The sequence below is a fragment of the Lates calcarifer genome, linkage group LG6, assembly GCF_001640805.2.
Source record: "Lates calcarifer isolate ASB-BC8 linkage group LG6, TLL_Latcal_v3, whole genome shotgun sequence".
Lineage (NCBI taxonomy): Eukaryota > Metazoa > Chordata > Actinopteri > Centropomidae > Lates > Lates calcarifer.
Genome location: NC_066838.1, coordinates 18,073,247 through 18,089,979, shown reverse-complemented (window position 1 = coordinate 18,089,979; position 16,733 = coordinate 18,073,247). Strand labels below are relative to the sequence as shown.

Sequence of the window (16,733 nt, the reverse complement as noted above, 5' to 3'; positions counted from 1 at the left end):
GGACAAATATGAGGATTTGGGTTAACTAAGGCAAGATAAGATTGAAAGAGTTTATTTAATATTAAGTCTCAAATTTTTACCTGATAAGAAACGCAGCTTAAATGTCTAATTATTAGCCCTACACATTTACAGCACTTGCTGTCAGCTATGTAAGAAACACTATTAACACAATGAAAACTTTTTAAATAGTGTATAATCTGATGACTGGCACAAAGACAGAGACACAAAGACTTGCCGCTTAAGATGTACATGACAGACAGAGACTAAAATTGGACGTCTCGCCTAAAAGATATAAAAGTCTTGCTACAAGGATTAAAAATAAATAAATCATACTCACTCTGTGATGGTGCATTTCTCCGTGTTGTTGACCTTGACTCTGACCTCAGAACCAATGTCCAGGTGTTCCCCCATGATGGTCACCCTGGTTCCTCCAGCACGAGAGCCCTTCCTCGGCTCCATGGACAGCAGCTTTGGGACCTGAATACAGAGGCGAGATGCAGCACATGAGTAACAAGACATCACGTTTATCGCTAGATATCTGACAGCTTCTGTCACTGGGAGAGACAGGCTTACTCAGACTGTGTTATGTGCTCTATGATGCTTTTCTTGACACCAAATAAAATCTTTCCTTTCCTTTGAGGTTCAGATATCTCGTCTTTACAGATTGGCTGAGACAGCTGCTGACTATAACAGTAAATTAGTGAAGAAAACTGTGAAGACAGCCCACGCTGCAGTATGTTAAAAGTGCTGCTGAAGCCAACAGGCCTTTAGGCCCAAGCTTGGAGGACAGCTATACTGCATTCAAGCAGCAATAATGTTCATGCATACACATGAAAAACCGCATGCACACACAGACATATATGCACATGCACATGCATATATGCAAACACACATACAGTACACACACACACACGCACAAAGGCTCCTCAGGCAAAGATGGATTGCCCTGTCCAGCTCTGCAGCTACCCGCATCAGCATTCCCGCTCTAACGTTCTATCCCCGCCATGAACCTCGCCTCAAGGGAAACCTCTTATCCACACTGACAGGATTCACTTCCTCAACGTGCACGGATGGAGGAGACCTATTATGTGTTTGTGTGTCAGAGTGGGTGTAAGGAGGCAGATGTTTCCGTCTAAAGTTTGAGGAAGGAGATGCAGTAGAGGCGCATATCCTGTCTCTGAATCTGTTTTCCCTTTCTCCCACATCTTCCCCTTAAAACCCATCAGTAAGAAACCTCTCTCACACTGAGCATTTCAAGAGCTGAATGAGGATAAGGAAGCCCAAGGGGAGTTCCCACAACATTATGGTTTGTTGCTCTGGATTTTCTTCATCCTCATGCATCGAGAGGGGCTTCAAGATCTGGGTGATTTCTTTGTGGGATGACTCATGGGCAGAGCTGCTGTAAGAAGCCGCTCAAATGATAGACTTTTCCAGTGCTGAATTATGAAAAACTCTGTCTATAAACAAAAAGAAACAAAGCGCTTACATGGGTATTTCCACTGGCTGAATATTCTTAATCCAATGGGAGACTGCGTGGGTCGAGGTCAATTAACACAATGCTGGATCGCTCTCCTCGATCCAGTGATGGATTCAGAGCAAGGGGATGTTCCAACAATCGCCATATTTGTTTTTGCTGGCAGCGAGTGCAGGATGACAATGGTGCTTAGTTGCAGCTCGGGTGAACGTTTGAAGATTCCCACACACTTGCATTCCTCTGAATCATAAAACGCATCTGTTAACACTCAACTGACACTCTTGGGGAGGCTTTCCCAGTGGGGGGAACAAGGAACAAGAGAGAGCGTAGAAGAAGAAGAATGCGGAGGGAGAGACGAGCAACGGGAGGGTCGATGTCTGGAGAACACTCACCAAGTATGAGAAGCTCTCCTTTGACGTGCCCATCCCGCTCTGGTCCACATTCACTTGGACAATATCGGTCCTGTCATACTCGGACCTCCCAGTGACACACACCAGCCTGGGGAATTAAAAAAAGACTGTGACCTCCATGTTTGGCTGTCAAAACACCATAATCAAAGATCAATTAATAATTAAAAAAATAATAAAAACACAATGACAGTGAATAAAAGCACTAAATTGCTGCTTAATTTTAATTTAATAAACTACTTTCAAGAAAGAGTTGCTCAACTCTAATTGCAAGTGAAAGGAACCAATATGAAGATGAAGAAAGAGATCCTGATCTGCTAAACAACGACACATAATTAAACTTGGAGAATGGTGGTTATGAACCAATTCATCAAACCATATTGCATTTACATATGGAATCCAATAAAGCCTTGAGATATCAGATATTAGGAGATGTAAAGTTCAAAGCTCCTCAGACCAGATGTGTCTAACCACAGAGGAGATTAAGGGACTGCTGAGGCTTGTTCTCTTGCCTCCTGGCTGTGATTAAGCCCTGTGTCATCAGTGCATGCTCTACAGGGACGTCTCATATTAATGACACGGTGGTGTACCAAGGCACAGGGATCTACTGTTCTGGGGCCTCACTGGGATAAATGTACTGCAGGGGGGGGGACACACAACCTTTATCACCTCACACGATCCCCCTTCCAGCTCGACACCCTGTTGGTTTATTTAGTCAGGTGCCTGGTGCTACAGTGGTTATAAATTCTCAGTGAGTGATTGGATGATTGACAGAGGAATTGTGTGGAATTTACATAAGCGGAGGAGCCGTGTTTTATGTAGGAGGACCTGGCAGGACATATGGCGAGATGAGGCTGGGCTGGACAGATTTTTGGGCTTGGCTGGGGTCAGGCTGTGACGAGGGAGAAAGCTCTTAAATGTCAGACCTTACATAGACCAACATGTTATTCTGCTCTCAGCGAACCGAAAAGTCCGAAACACTGCAGAATCTAATGAGCCCAATTAAATCACAGATTTTCTTTGTAAGCCTGAATAGCTGTTAAAAATATTCTAAAATAACCTGCTGTACCAGCCATCTGTTGATAGTGGGGTCTAGATTCCAGCTCATTAATTACTCGAGCATCAGGTAAAGAGTGTCGTTACACTCAAATTACACTCCTGTCAGTTGTGTGTCAGGGGGGCAGGTGTGCACCTGTTTGACAAAAATGCATCATTTCAAATGCTCCGGATTTAGAGAAAAAAAAAAAAAAAAAAAGGCCAAATAAAATGAAACATGACCATTCACAGATTCAAGCCTGAGGGAAATAAAAGAAATTAGAGCCTGAGTCAGCCCAAACCTTTAGGCTTGCTTCAGAGAATCAAACACTTAAAATCAAAACAATACATCACATTGTATGATATCTATTGAACTGTAATGTTGAGGATTATTCTGTGGGAAAAAGGCAAACATAGAACCAATATTTCTTGAGGAGCACGGACAAAGGCTTATCAGCAGATAAAAGCTATGGTGGAGGCTTCAGCATTTAAACAGTGCACACAAACTTTGTGTATCAGGGTTTCTACAGTCTTCATCAAATTAAATAAGACCTTTTTACCACAAAGAATACAGTTTATCTCTCAATCAAACCAACCAAAGTATGAAAGTGTGATGGAAAACCACTGGGGACAATGTGGCCTATAATTATATATTATTATATCACATTCTTCAGTACTCCCCAGCAATATGTACCAACTATTCTGAATAAAATATTCAAACAAGGTAACCTGACCTGTACCTATGCATAGGTGGCAAAAAATTAATCATTTAAAAACGATCAATTCATTTGAGTTTTTGCTAAAATTACACAATAAAAGTAGTGACAGTGGTTGCCACAGGTCTGATGATGCAGACTGACAGTAAAAAAAAAAGGAAAAGGACTGGACACACAATCCACTGTCACAAGAATCCCACTTTTAGCTTAAAGGTGTGTGATGTCTCCTGACAACCTGCACCCAACTACAAGAAACACAAAAAGAGAGAATTGTAAAAGAAATCGAATACATGTTAATCCCTTCTAAGGCCCTTTTTTTAAAGAAACTGGATTCAGTGTTGTTTAACAGTCTTCAAGGCATGCATGCCCTGATGTGTGGCTGCGTGTGTGTGAGCTGAGTGTGATGTTGATGCAGTGCGATCCCAGTCAAAGGACAGGCAGGCTCCCAGTAGGAACAGACAGAGCCTGGACTAACCCTTGCTCCACATTCCAGCACAGCCCCACTGTAGAGATATTATGGGTTTCAGAGGGCGATATTTTGGCTAGTGCTGAGATGTCTGTGATCATTTCCCCCCCGGGCGGATGATGAGGCTCATCTACAATCAAGTCTGTGTGTTGTCGTGGATGCGAGTGTTGTCTGGGCTCTGCTAAATGGACAGGGCGAAGGCCACTCAAGGTTTGTATTAAAATGATAGAGGGGGAAGCACAGAGGATCTGAGCCAAATGTCCAGAGAAGTACTCCAGTAAATGAGGTGTGCCTGGACTGACTGTGCCATTAATTAAAATGTTGACACCCAGTGAGTGGAGCACCGTCTCTCTAGTGCTGCACATTTTCCTTTTGGCACGCAGATGTGAACTTTCACCTCACAGCACACGAACAGACACCTGTCTCAACAGCCCTGGTAAATGAGGTCACATGGGCCAGTGTGTGTGTGTGTGTGTGTGTGTGTGTGTGCTGGTGTGAGTCTGTGCGTGTCTGGCGTTTCTGCAACAGCCAGTTTGAATTTAGATCTCCTGACTGAGGATATTTTTGTGAAACAGGGTTATTTCATCTAGTCCTCTTGTCTTCCAGTGACTTTAGGGATGTGATATAAATAGGTTTAGGTTTTGTTCTCTGAACTAAGTTTAAACTAAACTAAGATTAAATTTTCAGCTTAACTGTAAAAGATTTAAGTTAATGGAATGTGATAGAATCAAATCTAATCAAATCAATCAAGGTGGTCCCCACAAGGAGAGAAGCAGAAAGGTAGGAATGTGTGTGTGTGTGTGTGTGTTTGTGCATGTGTGTGTCTGCAAGTCAAATGTGCTGATGCTGTCAGATGCACTGACGTGTTATGATTTGTCAGTGCCACTTCCAGCAATGAGGATACGCTTCGCTGTCATAACAACTGGCCTCGGGAGCCAATGAGGAATGACGACACGAGATGAGATCACCCCCGGAGTGAAACGTGATTCGCTGTTTTCGACATGTGTGTTTTTTGGTGGGGAACGTGTCAGGCGGCAGGAGTGACAGGTAAGACCCACAGGTCACCCTCGAACTGGTCTTAATACAATGATTGGCTTCAGTGGAGCAAGACCAGATAAACAGTTCCATTCAAGGGAACATTACAGATACTGAATGGAAGTTTGGATGTAATTGTAGAGTTACTGACTTCCACCGAGCTCTGTTATGCCGGTGTCGAAACCGGGTCCTGCTGTCTCCATGGTGATAGTGTGATGGTCCCTGAGCTAGGGAGGGATGGCAATAGAGTCATTTAAAATGAGAAGCGTGCTGCATAATAATATTTGTGAAAATTAGCCTCATGAATACATGAAAACTAAACCATGCAGAGATGACTCCATTTTCAAGACTGGTGGACATGTAAGAGGTGGATTCCACTAATGATCTATGATGGTGATTTGTGAGAGGAAGTATAGTTATTTATATAGAAGGTGGCTTATCTGGTGGTTTCTTTAAATAAAAGGCAATGCCAATTACAAACTGAAAAATATCATTGGCTCACAAGAAATGCTCTTAATGGCTTATTTTACTGAGGGTAAAGTTTGCTATTCCATTAGTTTGACGTTTTATTTATCAATTTACCCGATTTTCGGAAGCTCCCTGTGGAGCCACAAACAACTTTTTTTTTTGTATAGCAAATGCAGGAATACTTCCACAGACTGTCCTTTAAATACACTGTAACACTTGAATTACAGGTATTTAAATTTTGTCTGTAGCTCTCAAACTTTTTTTAAACCCACAACTTTTCTCATACTTTTCCCAGTCGGTAAGTCATTCCAGTGTGGGTCACCTAACTCCCACTATCCATTAAATATAATAAGTCACACAGCTCTCACTGTGCTGTCTGATGTGAGTTGTAGTTTCACTGGCTCATGTCTGGTTTCACACTGTGTTCATGACTGAGATGCACTGTACATGTCAGGATTTCTTTAAGGTTTATTAACTGCGACAAATCTTTCACTCACTTGCTCCAATAGTCTCAATCACCGCCTGCTGTCCACCTGAATGCTTACCTGCTTGAAAGCATGTCTGGTTACCATGACAACGGGTCATTGTTAGCTATCATCTCACCAGTCTTGGCTGCAGCACGACTGCATATTATAACAGGGTTTTAAATATAAATGATATTGATGTACAGGACAAGCTCTTTTTTCCTACATCTTGTCATTTTGACAATGTAGATAATGTAATATGTAATTAAATACCTATGGGGTAATGAGGAGAAGAGGTGCCCGCACTCTGCTACGCTTCGGCAAACACTTCGAGACCAGCTGACATAAATCTGTGAATCATAATCCAGCCATATGTTGTAATACTTACTCAACAGAGACAGTGTAGAGCTCAGGCAGGAGAACACATGGCACATCGCCAATAGAGACCTTCACTGCTCCAGCCCTCCGGCCCAGGTTCCTGCCCTCTATTGTCAGCAGGGTGCCTCCTTCCACTGGACCCCTCAGGGGGAAGATCTGACAAAGACACAGTGAGGTAATGAGCGGGGAGAGAGAAAAGCCTGTGAAAACCCTGTAATGTGCACAGTAAATTAGAGCTCAAAAGTAGATTACCTCACTAAAAACATCCCACTAATGACGGGCGATAATGAACATGACAGAGAATTAAGAGAAAGGAGATGCTGTCTGTGATGCTGACATGGAGTGTGGCGCATGGAGAGATAAGGACAAGTGGCCCGTGTAAGTGTTCTTCTGCTGAAGACTGAGAATCTAATTGAATAGACACGCGGTTTAGGTATATACACACACACAAAGCAGACTCTTAACTGTGCCAGTCTGAGACTCTTCAGCCTCTAATCCTCTACAGCACATGCAAATAAAGAGCAGCCTAAGAGCCCCCTTCACATCCCACAAGAGACAGACAGAGTGAGAGAGTGAGGGCTGGAGAGGCGAGGTGGAGAGCGCAGCAGAAAGGTGGATGAGTGGGGAGGCAATTTAGGGAACTGAGTGTTGAGAGGGGAGTGAATGCTGATGGTGGTGGTGGTGAGAGAGCAAGGCCTCAGCAGGGGAATTAATGCACAGTGCTATTCCCTTTCATCTGTTTTCCTGTGTCTGCTCTGTCAAATTCCTTAGTCCCATTTCTGTTGTTAAGAGGCATACTCTCACGCACCATTTCAGTCCTCGCCTTTGGTCTCTTAACTTTCCATTCAGAAGCCGCAGAGAGAGAGAGGAGAGGAGCGTCACCTCCCCAATCACCACGGAAACACAGCCTTAGAGATAGCATCTCCAACTCCCAGACAGAAGCAATCTACCATCATCTTGCCACTGTAGCATAGCTAGCCCAGCAAGCGGGCAGGCTCAGGCTTTTCTGAATGACCTCCCTGGCTGAGCCGAGGTCACTGTGACCCCTCAGTGTTATTAGCCTGGCTCCGGCTCCATCGGAAACCGGGCTCAGGAATGAAAACAGCACTTCTGTTTCGTCTAGGTGAGAGGACAAGGATTGGGCTCCGCATCCAGATAATTTGAAGCCAGTAAGAGTGACAGCGCAGATAAATAAACCATATATTTCCCAGCTAAAAGGGGAGGTTGTTAAGTAAAGAAAGGATGTATTACTTTTAATATCGCGTGAAAACAAACTGTCGGAGACCAACCCATTGCTTACAATATTTCTGTGAGATCTACACCACAGGAAATGATGTAAATGTAAATGTTTTGGTGGTTATGTTAGGCTTTTGGATATTAAGTGTGACCACCCTGAGCCTACTTACACCACATATATATGCGTACTTCCTTAAAAACACATGTCCACATTCTTTCATACACATGTGCTGCACAAACACCACATAAATGCTTGTGTGAGCACGCACACACATGCAGCACCCAACCCTCTCCACAGAGCTCAGCAGTAAGCAGAATAATTTATTATCACTATGCGTCCATATAGCACCTAGTGTGTCTCCGTGGTGCCATTGAGCATTGACATCAACATCAGCTGGCATGCTGTTCATTTACACCTCTTACAAGTCTGCGTGTCTTGATTTATAGCACAAACTCTGCCAGGCCTGCAGGGAGATCACAGAGTGTGAATGTGTCTCGGCAAAAAAAACTCCAATGTTGGAGCTATTAAATGCATTTGAGGACTACATTTTTTGCATTCAAATCAAAAATACTCTGATATGTAACCAGCACCAGATAAACTAGCAAACAGATAAAATCCATATGTTTTTTTTTCTTTTGTTCAGAATAGATTGCTTTGAGGTCTGAGCTTTCATCTTCCTCTCCTCACTCCAGTTCCCCTACATCACGCTAATCAAGGAGGACGTGAGGACAAAAACAGGAAAAAGCCTCTCACTATACTGTACTTCTCCACCCTTTCTCTGTCCAACTAGCTCTCCATCCCCTCTCCCAAACTATTTATGTCTCACCCAGATCCTTCTGTTCTCTTTTTTCTTTTCATGTCATGGATAAACTACGCCTGGCAGTTCCTGTTTTGGACGCTAAAGTACCTCTAATCAATGTTTTTTTAAACACTGGACCAGCCCACACATAACATGAGTATAAAGGGGCCTGCAGAGATAATAAATGTCTCTATTGTCTTACGTCAATGAATCGAATAGAAAGCATTTTTCACAATTAGGTGCTACGTGGCAAAGTTTAGGGAATAATGAAACCCTCCTCCATGTTATTGATATTTTGGTGCTAGCACCTTGTGATAGAGACTGCATGTGACAAAGCAGAGCAAGAAAAGCATGTTTCATTAGCTAAGCTGTACACACAGTCACCAGTACTATATAACAAAGAGCTGCTGCGGTGTGTGTGTGTGTGAATGTTTAGGGAGAGCGGATCTTTTCCTTCTTAAGCCGGACTGCTCGGGCTCTAACCCCTGTGGATTCTCTGGGAAAACATGGCTGCCAAGGCATTGCATCACACACCCCACAGAACCACAGCCCTAGTATCCTTTCTGCAACTCATTCTCCTGAGAGAACCGGTGGGAGTGTGTTGGAGAAGGAGAGAGGGAGAGAGAGAGAGCTGCAACAATAGTCTACCCACGCATACGGCATCTCAGCCCAGCAAACTTCAGTCACGTAAGAAGTCCAAATAAGTTAGACTCTCACAGAGCATCCTGTTAGTCACAGTATGCTGACAGCTACAAAGAACGAAGGATAATCGTGAATGCTTCAATATGGCCTATTTGTGTGACAGATTGCGGGCCTGTGTGCGTGTGTGTGTGTGTGTTTGCTTTGTTCTATTTGGCTTATTCTCTTGGGCTGACCAGGTTTTATCTACAGGAAGTTGAGGCCGACTGGGTCTCTCGTGAGCCATGCTTCCCATGACCGCCTAACTCTGGCTCCGCCGGTATAAAGTTTTGGTAACGGCAGAAAAACGCTCGGAGGACGGCTCTAAACTCGCTCCCATTACATCTGGACAAACAGATGAATATGATTATGCAAATGAGCTCCATAAACAGTTTAAAGAAAGTCCCTGCCGGTAATCGTGATGACCACTCTGATGTGACCGCAGTTAGATCCTGTGTAGGATAAACACTCCTTAATTCCTTTCACCAGCATGGTTTTGCTCTTATTGTGGTCACTCATCTAAAATCCCTCATGGTTCTTATTTGCTGTCTTTTAGTTTCTGTGGTTTTCTACACAAAGAGCCCTTCACATATAGCTTTCATACCCCAGTCCATACAGTTTACACACATACTGTAGTTACACAGGGCAGAAGGTGTTTCCCATGCTGTCCTGAGTGATTGCAGATCAACTCAGCTGTGTCCCTGGGGGCCTGCGGCTAACTGAGTGTTAGTGTTATTGTTGAGTGAACTGCTTTAATGAGACTCTATTCAAACATTCCCTCAGCAGCTGACACTGGACAGACAGGGCATGGGGGCACTACACCATGTGAGAGACCCCATGATTCACCATTTTATGGCTTGAAAATAGAGGCTGGAGGCTACAGAGGAGGAGGATGGCTGTAGGAGGATGAATGTAAACATTTGCAGTATGCAACCACACGTTTAACCTGTGGTCTTACCTTGTGGATCTCAGGAGCTGGACACTGAGCCCTGATTGGCTGGCAGTCGTCCCGCGGCTTACAGCTGTTTTCACACCAGCCGCAAAGGTGGCCCTGATCCTCCCGGCCCCAGCACTGGGAACAATCTGAACTACCCACTCCACAGTTGTACACCTCCACTAGAGGGAGATGTGAGGTAAGGGAGGGAGAGGGGGAGAGAGAGAGAGAGAGGGAGAGGCAATTATTGTTGTAATGCAGTGTTACTGAACTGTGTTTGCCTTGTCTGGTTAACTTAAGAAGCTGTAGACTCCTAAGAGTATTTTATACCTTATATGAACCATATGTGCTGCATTCTCTAAATAAACAGCATAAGAATTTGCAAGATGATATATTCATGGCTATAAAAATAAACCAGGAAAAAAGACAGCCAGTGGAAAGGGGGGGTGGAACAAAGCCAGCGAGAAACAGATGATTATGTTCATGTTCCAATGTGCCTCCCAGTGAGAAGTCCCATTTGTATCACTGCATGTACATCTGTGCATTCATTTGTGTGCATAATACAGTGTCTATGTCCCTGCATGTGTGTGTGTGTGATAAGGGTGTGTTGTTTTGAAAATTTGATGACTGCGCATGTTACGGAGCGACCGTCGTGTCCGTGAACAGCACAGAGTGTCTGGCAGCGGCCCAGGGCTGTTGTTCACATGGTAGACACATGGACCATGAACAGCACATCTGGGACTGGGATAGGCAAAAGGACTGGCTTGTAGCTGTGCTGTGGACAACGTGCCAAGTGCAACAACATGCACGCCACTTTTCATCATCTCACTGTTGTCATGGAGCTCAAACTGTATTTGCAACAATACACAGGGACATAGCTTGTAAGAGGCATCAATAACACCTTAAATTGCAGCTCCCTATGTTCTATAATCATTATGTGCAATTATAGACAGTAGCTGAATATGATATTATGGCAAATTACTAGTTGTTGGCAAATTATGTGTTGTAATACACAAACTACTATTATTGCAAGTGAAAGGACATCTAACACTGTTTGCTCCTGTAAGCGATTCTTTATTTTTCTCTGGGTTTAATCAAATCCACCAAGCTCATCAGAAAAACATCCGTGCACAGGTGACATGCATTCTGAGAGTGCCGGTGGCAGCCATGTCAGATTTTGCCTTGTTTTTGCGTCTGTCTAATTACACTGCAAATACAAGAGAGCCGAGCAAACAGCTGAAGCGTAGCAGATTGGCAATTGTATTTTTCATCTGTTTTCTTTTATACGTCTACCATAACCACGGGTGTAATGTCTTACCTTTCATGGGCTGAGGGCTGTCGACAAAAATATCCTCCCTGCGCCCACTAAAGAATCCTCTCCTCCTCAGGTTCAGGTGGTAAACTTGACTCCACTGATTAGTGGACAGCTACATGGACAGAGAGGTAGGTGGCACAAGTAAAACAGGTTATACTCGGCATCTCCTCGGTGTGAATGTGTGTGCATTGCCTTCACATACTGCCTTTAGATAATAATGGGTTATCATTAAGCTTATAAACAAGGGTTTAAAATAACTGGGATAAAAGCAACTTACAAACAGGGCTTAAACCGGAAAATAATGAACACACACTGAACCAGTAAGTGCACAGTAGAGTTAGAAATGAGTTAGAAATGAAGTGATCTTTGTTCAGACTTGGCAAATTGACTCACCAGTTATTTCTGGTAGGTCATTGTCTATACTTACTGTCACTCCACTGCACTTGACAGTCGAGCTGTTCAGCCATATTGCCTCATATCGCTGCTCTGTCCCAAAGTCACACTCCAGCTCTTCCCCCTGTCAGGCAAAGCACTTATTTTAAACAATATGCAGTATTTCAATAACAAGCAAGCAAACTGTGATATTATGCTGCTCTCAGAATGATATAATCGCTGCTTTAGTGCTCAAAATGAGAGAATTGGAGACAGCTCCGACAAAGAAATGCTCTTTCAAACATGTCTGGTAACAATTGACAACTCTGAAAAAGTACCAGGAAACTGAAATAACCCACAATAATTGTCCCTGCCAGGAAAAGATGCAATCCATTCAGAATTCATATTCATAAACATCTGGGCTCCCACACCTCGGCAAGTCATCTGGGAGCCAGAGTAATGAATATGAATTCATTCTTCATAAAATGAGTGCTAACTGAGAAAAGATATGTGAAGTTAAAGACCATAAAGAAGCTAAGATAGGTTAGAGCAGTAAAGGATAAGTACTTAAAGTGGGGGAAATCACTTGTCTGTCAATCCAGCCAGCTTAAATTGGTCTACTTTGATCGCCCAGTCCAGGACTTTGCTATTTCTCTGTGCTTTCTGACACCAGAGAACCTTGATTTTTCTTGCATCTGGCAGGTTCTTTTTCCCAGAAAAACCCCAACATACTGCACTTTGAAATCTCTGTTCTTACGTTCAGTCTGGGAACTAAAAGACACCACAAGACAAACTTGCAAGTATCTGCGTTTTGCAAAATATTTTCATAAGACTGTTTATCACAGTTAAGTCTAAATAATTTATTTTAAGTTCGTCCTTGAGTGAGAGTGTGGGAACCGAAGCAAAATCCACCACAAATTCCACAAGGGTCTGAGTGATGGCAACATTTTTTTTCCAAGTGAAAAGATGACTGACATCACATTCCCTGCTCTGTTGACTTACCAACAAGATGGAGACATTATTCAAACATCAGTTTGTATAAACTTTCATTATCAAGAGTAGTATGAATGGCCAATCACAACCATGCTGTGTGTCACATTCAGTATGTGTGTATGTGTGAGTTTATATGTGACTCAGTGTCTGTCACCATAGCAACACACCAGGATAGGGCTTGAAAGGCCAGCCAGGGTTAGGAATGTGTGACTGACCACACCTGGCAACTAGTCAGCTCTGGAATTTTTAGAGGATCCCAGTCACGTCCTTATCAGGGATGCAGGATCAGCGTCTGACTTGCTCGGTGTGGATTAAGGATGAGAATGGGGCTGATCTGGAAGGACTAGCTGAATTTAAAATTGAACAAAGCTCCTGTCGTGTGCTGCCTCAGACCGACTGCACATTGTACGTTGTGCTGACAAAGACACAACTCAGCTGGTTGCAGTTAGATACCAGAGCCATGGTGGGACCTGACAGCTGAGCAGTGAGCAACATAAGCATAAAGATACTCGCTCATTCTTCATTTTCATTTCCGTCTCTCAACATGGAGATCGCCCAAACTCAAGTTTTGCTCATTCACTGACCCAAATCACAGCACACAAATATCCATCTGTGTTTAACTCAGCTTGAAGCAAACACACCATATGTTTCGGTTTTATTCCAATCATTTTCACAACATGCGTGTTGGACAAAGTCCAACTCCAGCTTCATGGCTGGAGGTTGTCTGCCATACCTCCTGGATGTTGCTCAGGGATAGGGTGAAGTCCTGGGCCATTTCTGATGGCGATGGAGGAACTTCTGAGGCGACCAGGCTGGGACAGGAAGCAGCATTCTGTGGTGAGGTGAGAGGGTTTCGGGTGGGGGTGGGGGCAGGAAGTGACATACAGGAGTTAAAGAAAACAATGGCTCCTCTGCACACATCCGTAACCCAAAATACCTGTCCTGTTTATCTGGAGGAGGAGGAAATGAGAGGGTGAAGTCTCGCTCTGAGGGAAACAACAATAGCTTCAAATAAAAAGACGATGAAGGATTAGAAAAACAGACCCACCGGACACTGTGATGGGCTCAGCAGAATGGGGGAAAAAAAAAAAAAACAAAACTCTCTCTTCTCTTCATGACCTACATTACAGAGACCTAATGGAGTTTTTTCATGATTAAAAAGAACCTAAATTTTAAATAACTAAAAGTGACTTAAAAAGAACAAGCCTCTTGTGCTTTAATATGTTTGTTTTTCTCTATCTTGGGATCTGAAACGGCACGCCTAAGATTTATTACATTTGCTTAAAGAAACACAGTCATGTCTTTATTAGTTCAGTTGTTGAACACAAAATGCTTTTTTCCCTTTTTAGGGGGTCTTGTGATATAAGGCTGAGCAGTAAACGCTTATGGCAATAAAACACTTAAACAGCAGAACAAGGCCACTTGACCAGCAGCTGACCAAAGGGTTGTGAGTCACCATCATCTCCCCTCTAACCGGGACCAGTAATGTGACTGGACATAGGCAGATCTGTACCCTGAGGGGGGCCAAAGTCTGCCGAGAGGACAGGACCCTGGTGGCCAGTAAAACTCCACAGGGAAGAGGAATAACACAATGGCTGACATAGTCTTGATGTTGTCAGGAACACACACAATGGTCTGTGGTATCTGGGGAGGTTTAATTGGTTTCAATGAGGCTCCACTAGTTTTAGATGAATTTCTCAGTTTCACAGCCTTTTCATTCACTCGTGCCAAGCCTTTTACACTATTTGGTTTGTTTGTTTTTCAGAGCACTTTACACCCTCATGGGACAATTTTTTTTACAATGCCAAACATACCTACACAATCCATTTGTACAGTTACCTACTTAGAATGAGGTGATATATATGTATACATGAAGCCATAGCTGAGAATGTAGGTGTAGATTTATCTCTTTGCTGGCAACAAGCAGTCTTGACGTTTAGTAATAATTCCACTGCAATAATAGGGGCACAGTGACTCTACTCTCCCACATAGTGGGATATCAAACTAAACTGCCAAACAGAGGAACTTTGGAGGAGGTCAGAGGAACTTTAAAATGGTACATTACCCTGTTATGAGTCTGTAAAACCAGAACCTCCTGAGATTTTATAGCTGGTTTCAACATTTCTACATACTGTAGTTGAGACACTTGTAACCTGAATTACCACACAACTGTTCTTGCCTAACCTGTCTGGACTCAGATCATTACAGCATACTTGGAAATGTTCGACAGCAGAGTCTGGATTATGCCCGAGGCTGTGAGCAGAGGGATCTTAATATTATGAGACCCTCCAGGCGTGCGTTTGGTTGATGGATTAGAAAAAAGGGAGAATTACTCACCTCCAGCAGGTTGGGCTTTGACTCATCTTTACTGGAGACACAAAGGTGGTTCTCTTGGTCCCAGTAACACTTCCACCTTGTGCTCAGGCAGCTCACACATCTGACAAAGATGGACACACACACAAATACATGGAGAGAGTTGAGAAATAAGGATTAAATATTGCAAAATCTGGCATTTTTCCTCCCCTGTATCTCCCTCTGATCTGTTCTCATGCAGTAAACATGTTTTTTTTTCATAAGTTGAGTATGTGGCTGTCACTGATTCATTTGGAGTGTATCACAAACTGAGAGGCTGAACTGATTACAGGCATCAAAGTTGAGCTTTAATAAAAGGAAGTAATGATTAGTCACAGTAGCAGACACATTCATTCCACAGTTACAACATAGTCACAGCCAGGAGGTCAAACAGGGCCAAATCTGCCGAGATGAAACAAAGCACTTCTCTATAAACACTCAGACGGGTAAATTATGTTGCGTGTGTGTGTGTGTGTGTGTGTGTGTGTGTGTGCGACGTCTCCTGCGTTTCTATCTTTGTGGGATCCATTTAGAGTTCAACGCTGCCTGAAGTGATGACATTTTGGCAAGTAGGTCTCAGCAGCAGCTTGAAGACATGCCCACGCAAACAGGTTAAAGACACACCCCCTCTAGAAAGTGTTGGGTTGGAGTGACTTGTGGCAAGTCTAAAAGTCGAGGATGTGTGTGTTTGTGAAATGAAGGCTCTCTTCTCAAGTTCAAAGGGATGCTTGATGGTTAGGACCCAGTTTAAGACCAAAACCAACAATGAATTGGTCCCACTAACAAGTACTGTCTGTGTACTCAAAGCCTAGCATATTTCAACTATGCTGTAGAGCTCTTGTTGTCCAAGAATATTAAACACATCACAGAGCTACACTAGTGCACTGGGTGACATGTTTCTTCATTATAATGAGCGGGGCCACTATGGTTTACTTTGAGTCGATCCGACACTCACCATTGTGCTTCCTAAAATACTTGCTAGTGCACCAGTTCTGCAGGTGAAAATAGTCTCTGACAAACACAGTGTTTGTTCCTGTTAACCTGTAACATTTGCTAAAAATATTACTTAAAAATAAACTAAATTACTTAGTTTTCTTTTTTTAAATTAAGCTATATGTTTGTAACCAGCTTGTGAAGATTTATATCTTAAGTATGAACAAATGGACGTGGCTGTGAAAACCAAGTGGCAAAATATTGAGAAATGGACTGACACATTGTTACTTAAATAGCATAAATGATAAAGACCAAACTTACAGGTAGAAAGGCAGACAGGCAGGCAGGCAGATGACACAAAACAGATAGCAAAGGACTGGTAGCATGCAAGTTAGGGAAAGCAGGAACAGGTGTGTAGGTAGGTGGGGGAGGTTCCACTGATTGGGAATGGGAAACAGGTGAGCAGGTGGATCTGGGAACAGGAAAAAAGTCCGAGGACATCTGGTGGGTGGGTGGAGTGTGACAAGAGACAGAAGCAGAATGGCCAACAGATACAGGGCTGAGACAGGAATTATGACTTGAGATTTATAACTCATTCTTCTTCTTATATATTGTACACAATTTGCCATATCCAGTGACACACACCTTCACTCTGTTCAGTACACTCAGAGGTTTTG

At 43.2% G+C, this 16,733-nt stretch overlaps 1 protein-coding gene across 1 annotated transcript in view; it reads right to left on the bottom strand.

The window, feature by feature from the left end:
- Positions 1-16,733, bottom strand: part of plxnd1 (plexin D1) — a 61,468-nt gene that overhangs the window by 24,592 nt on the left and 20,143 nt on the right. The window contains 8 exon segments of the mRNA XM_051071306.1: positions 338-477; positions 1,867-1,972; positions 6,454-6,599; positions 10,116-10,273; positions 11,410-11,518; positions 11,834-11,923; positions 13,505-13,603; positions 15,109-15,208. Of these exon segments, the coding sequence (XP_050927263.1) occupies positions 338-477; positions 1,867-1,972; positions 6,454-6,599; positions 10,116-10,273; positions 11,410-11,518; positions 11,834-11,923; positions 13,505-13,603; positions 15,109-15,208 (948 nt within the window).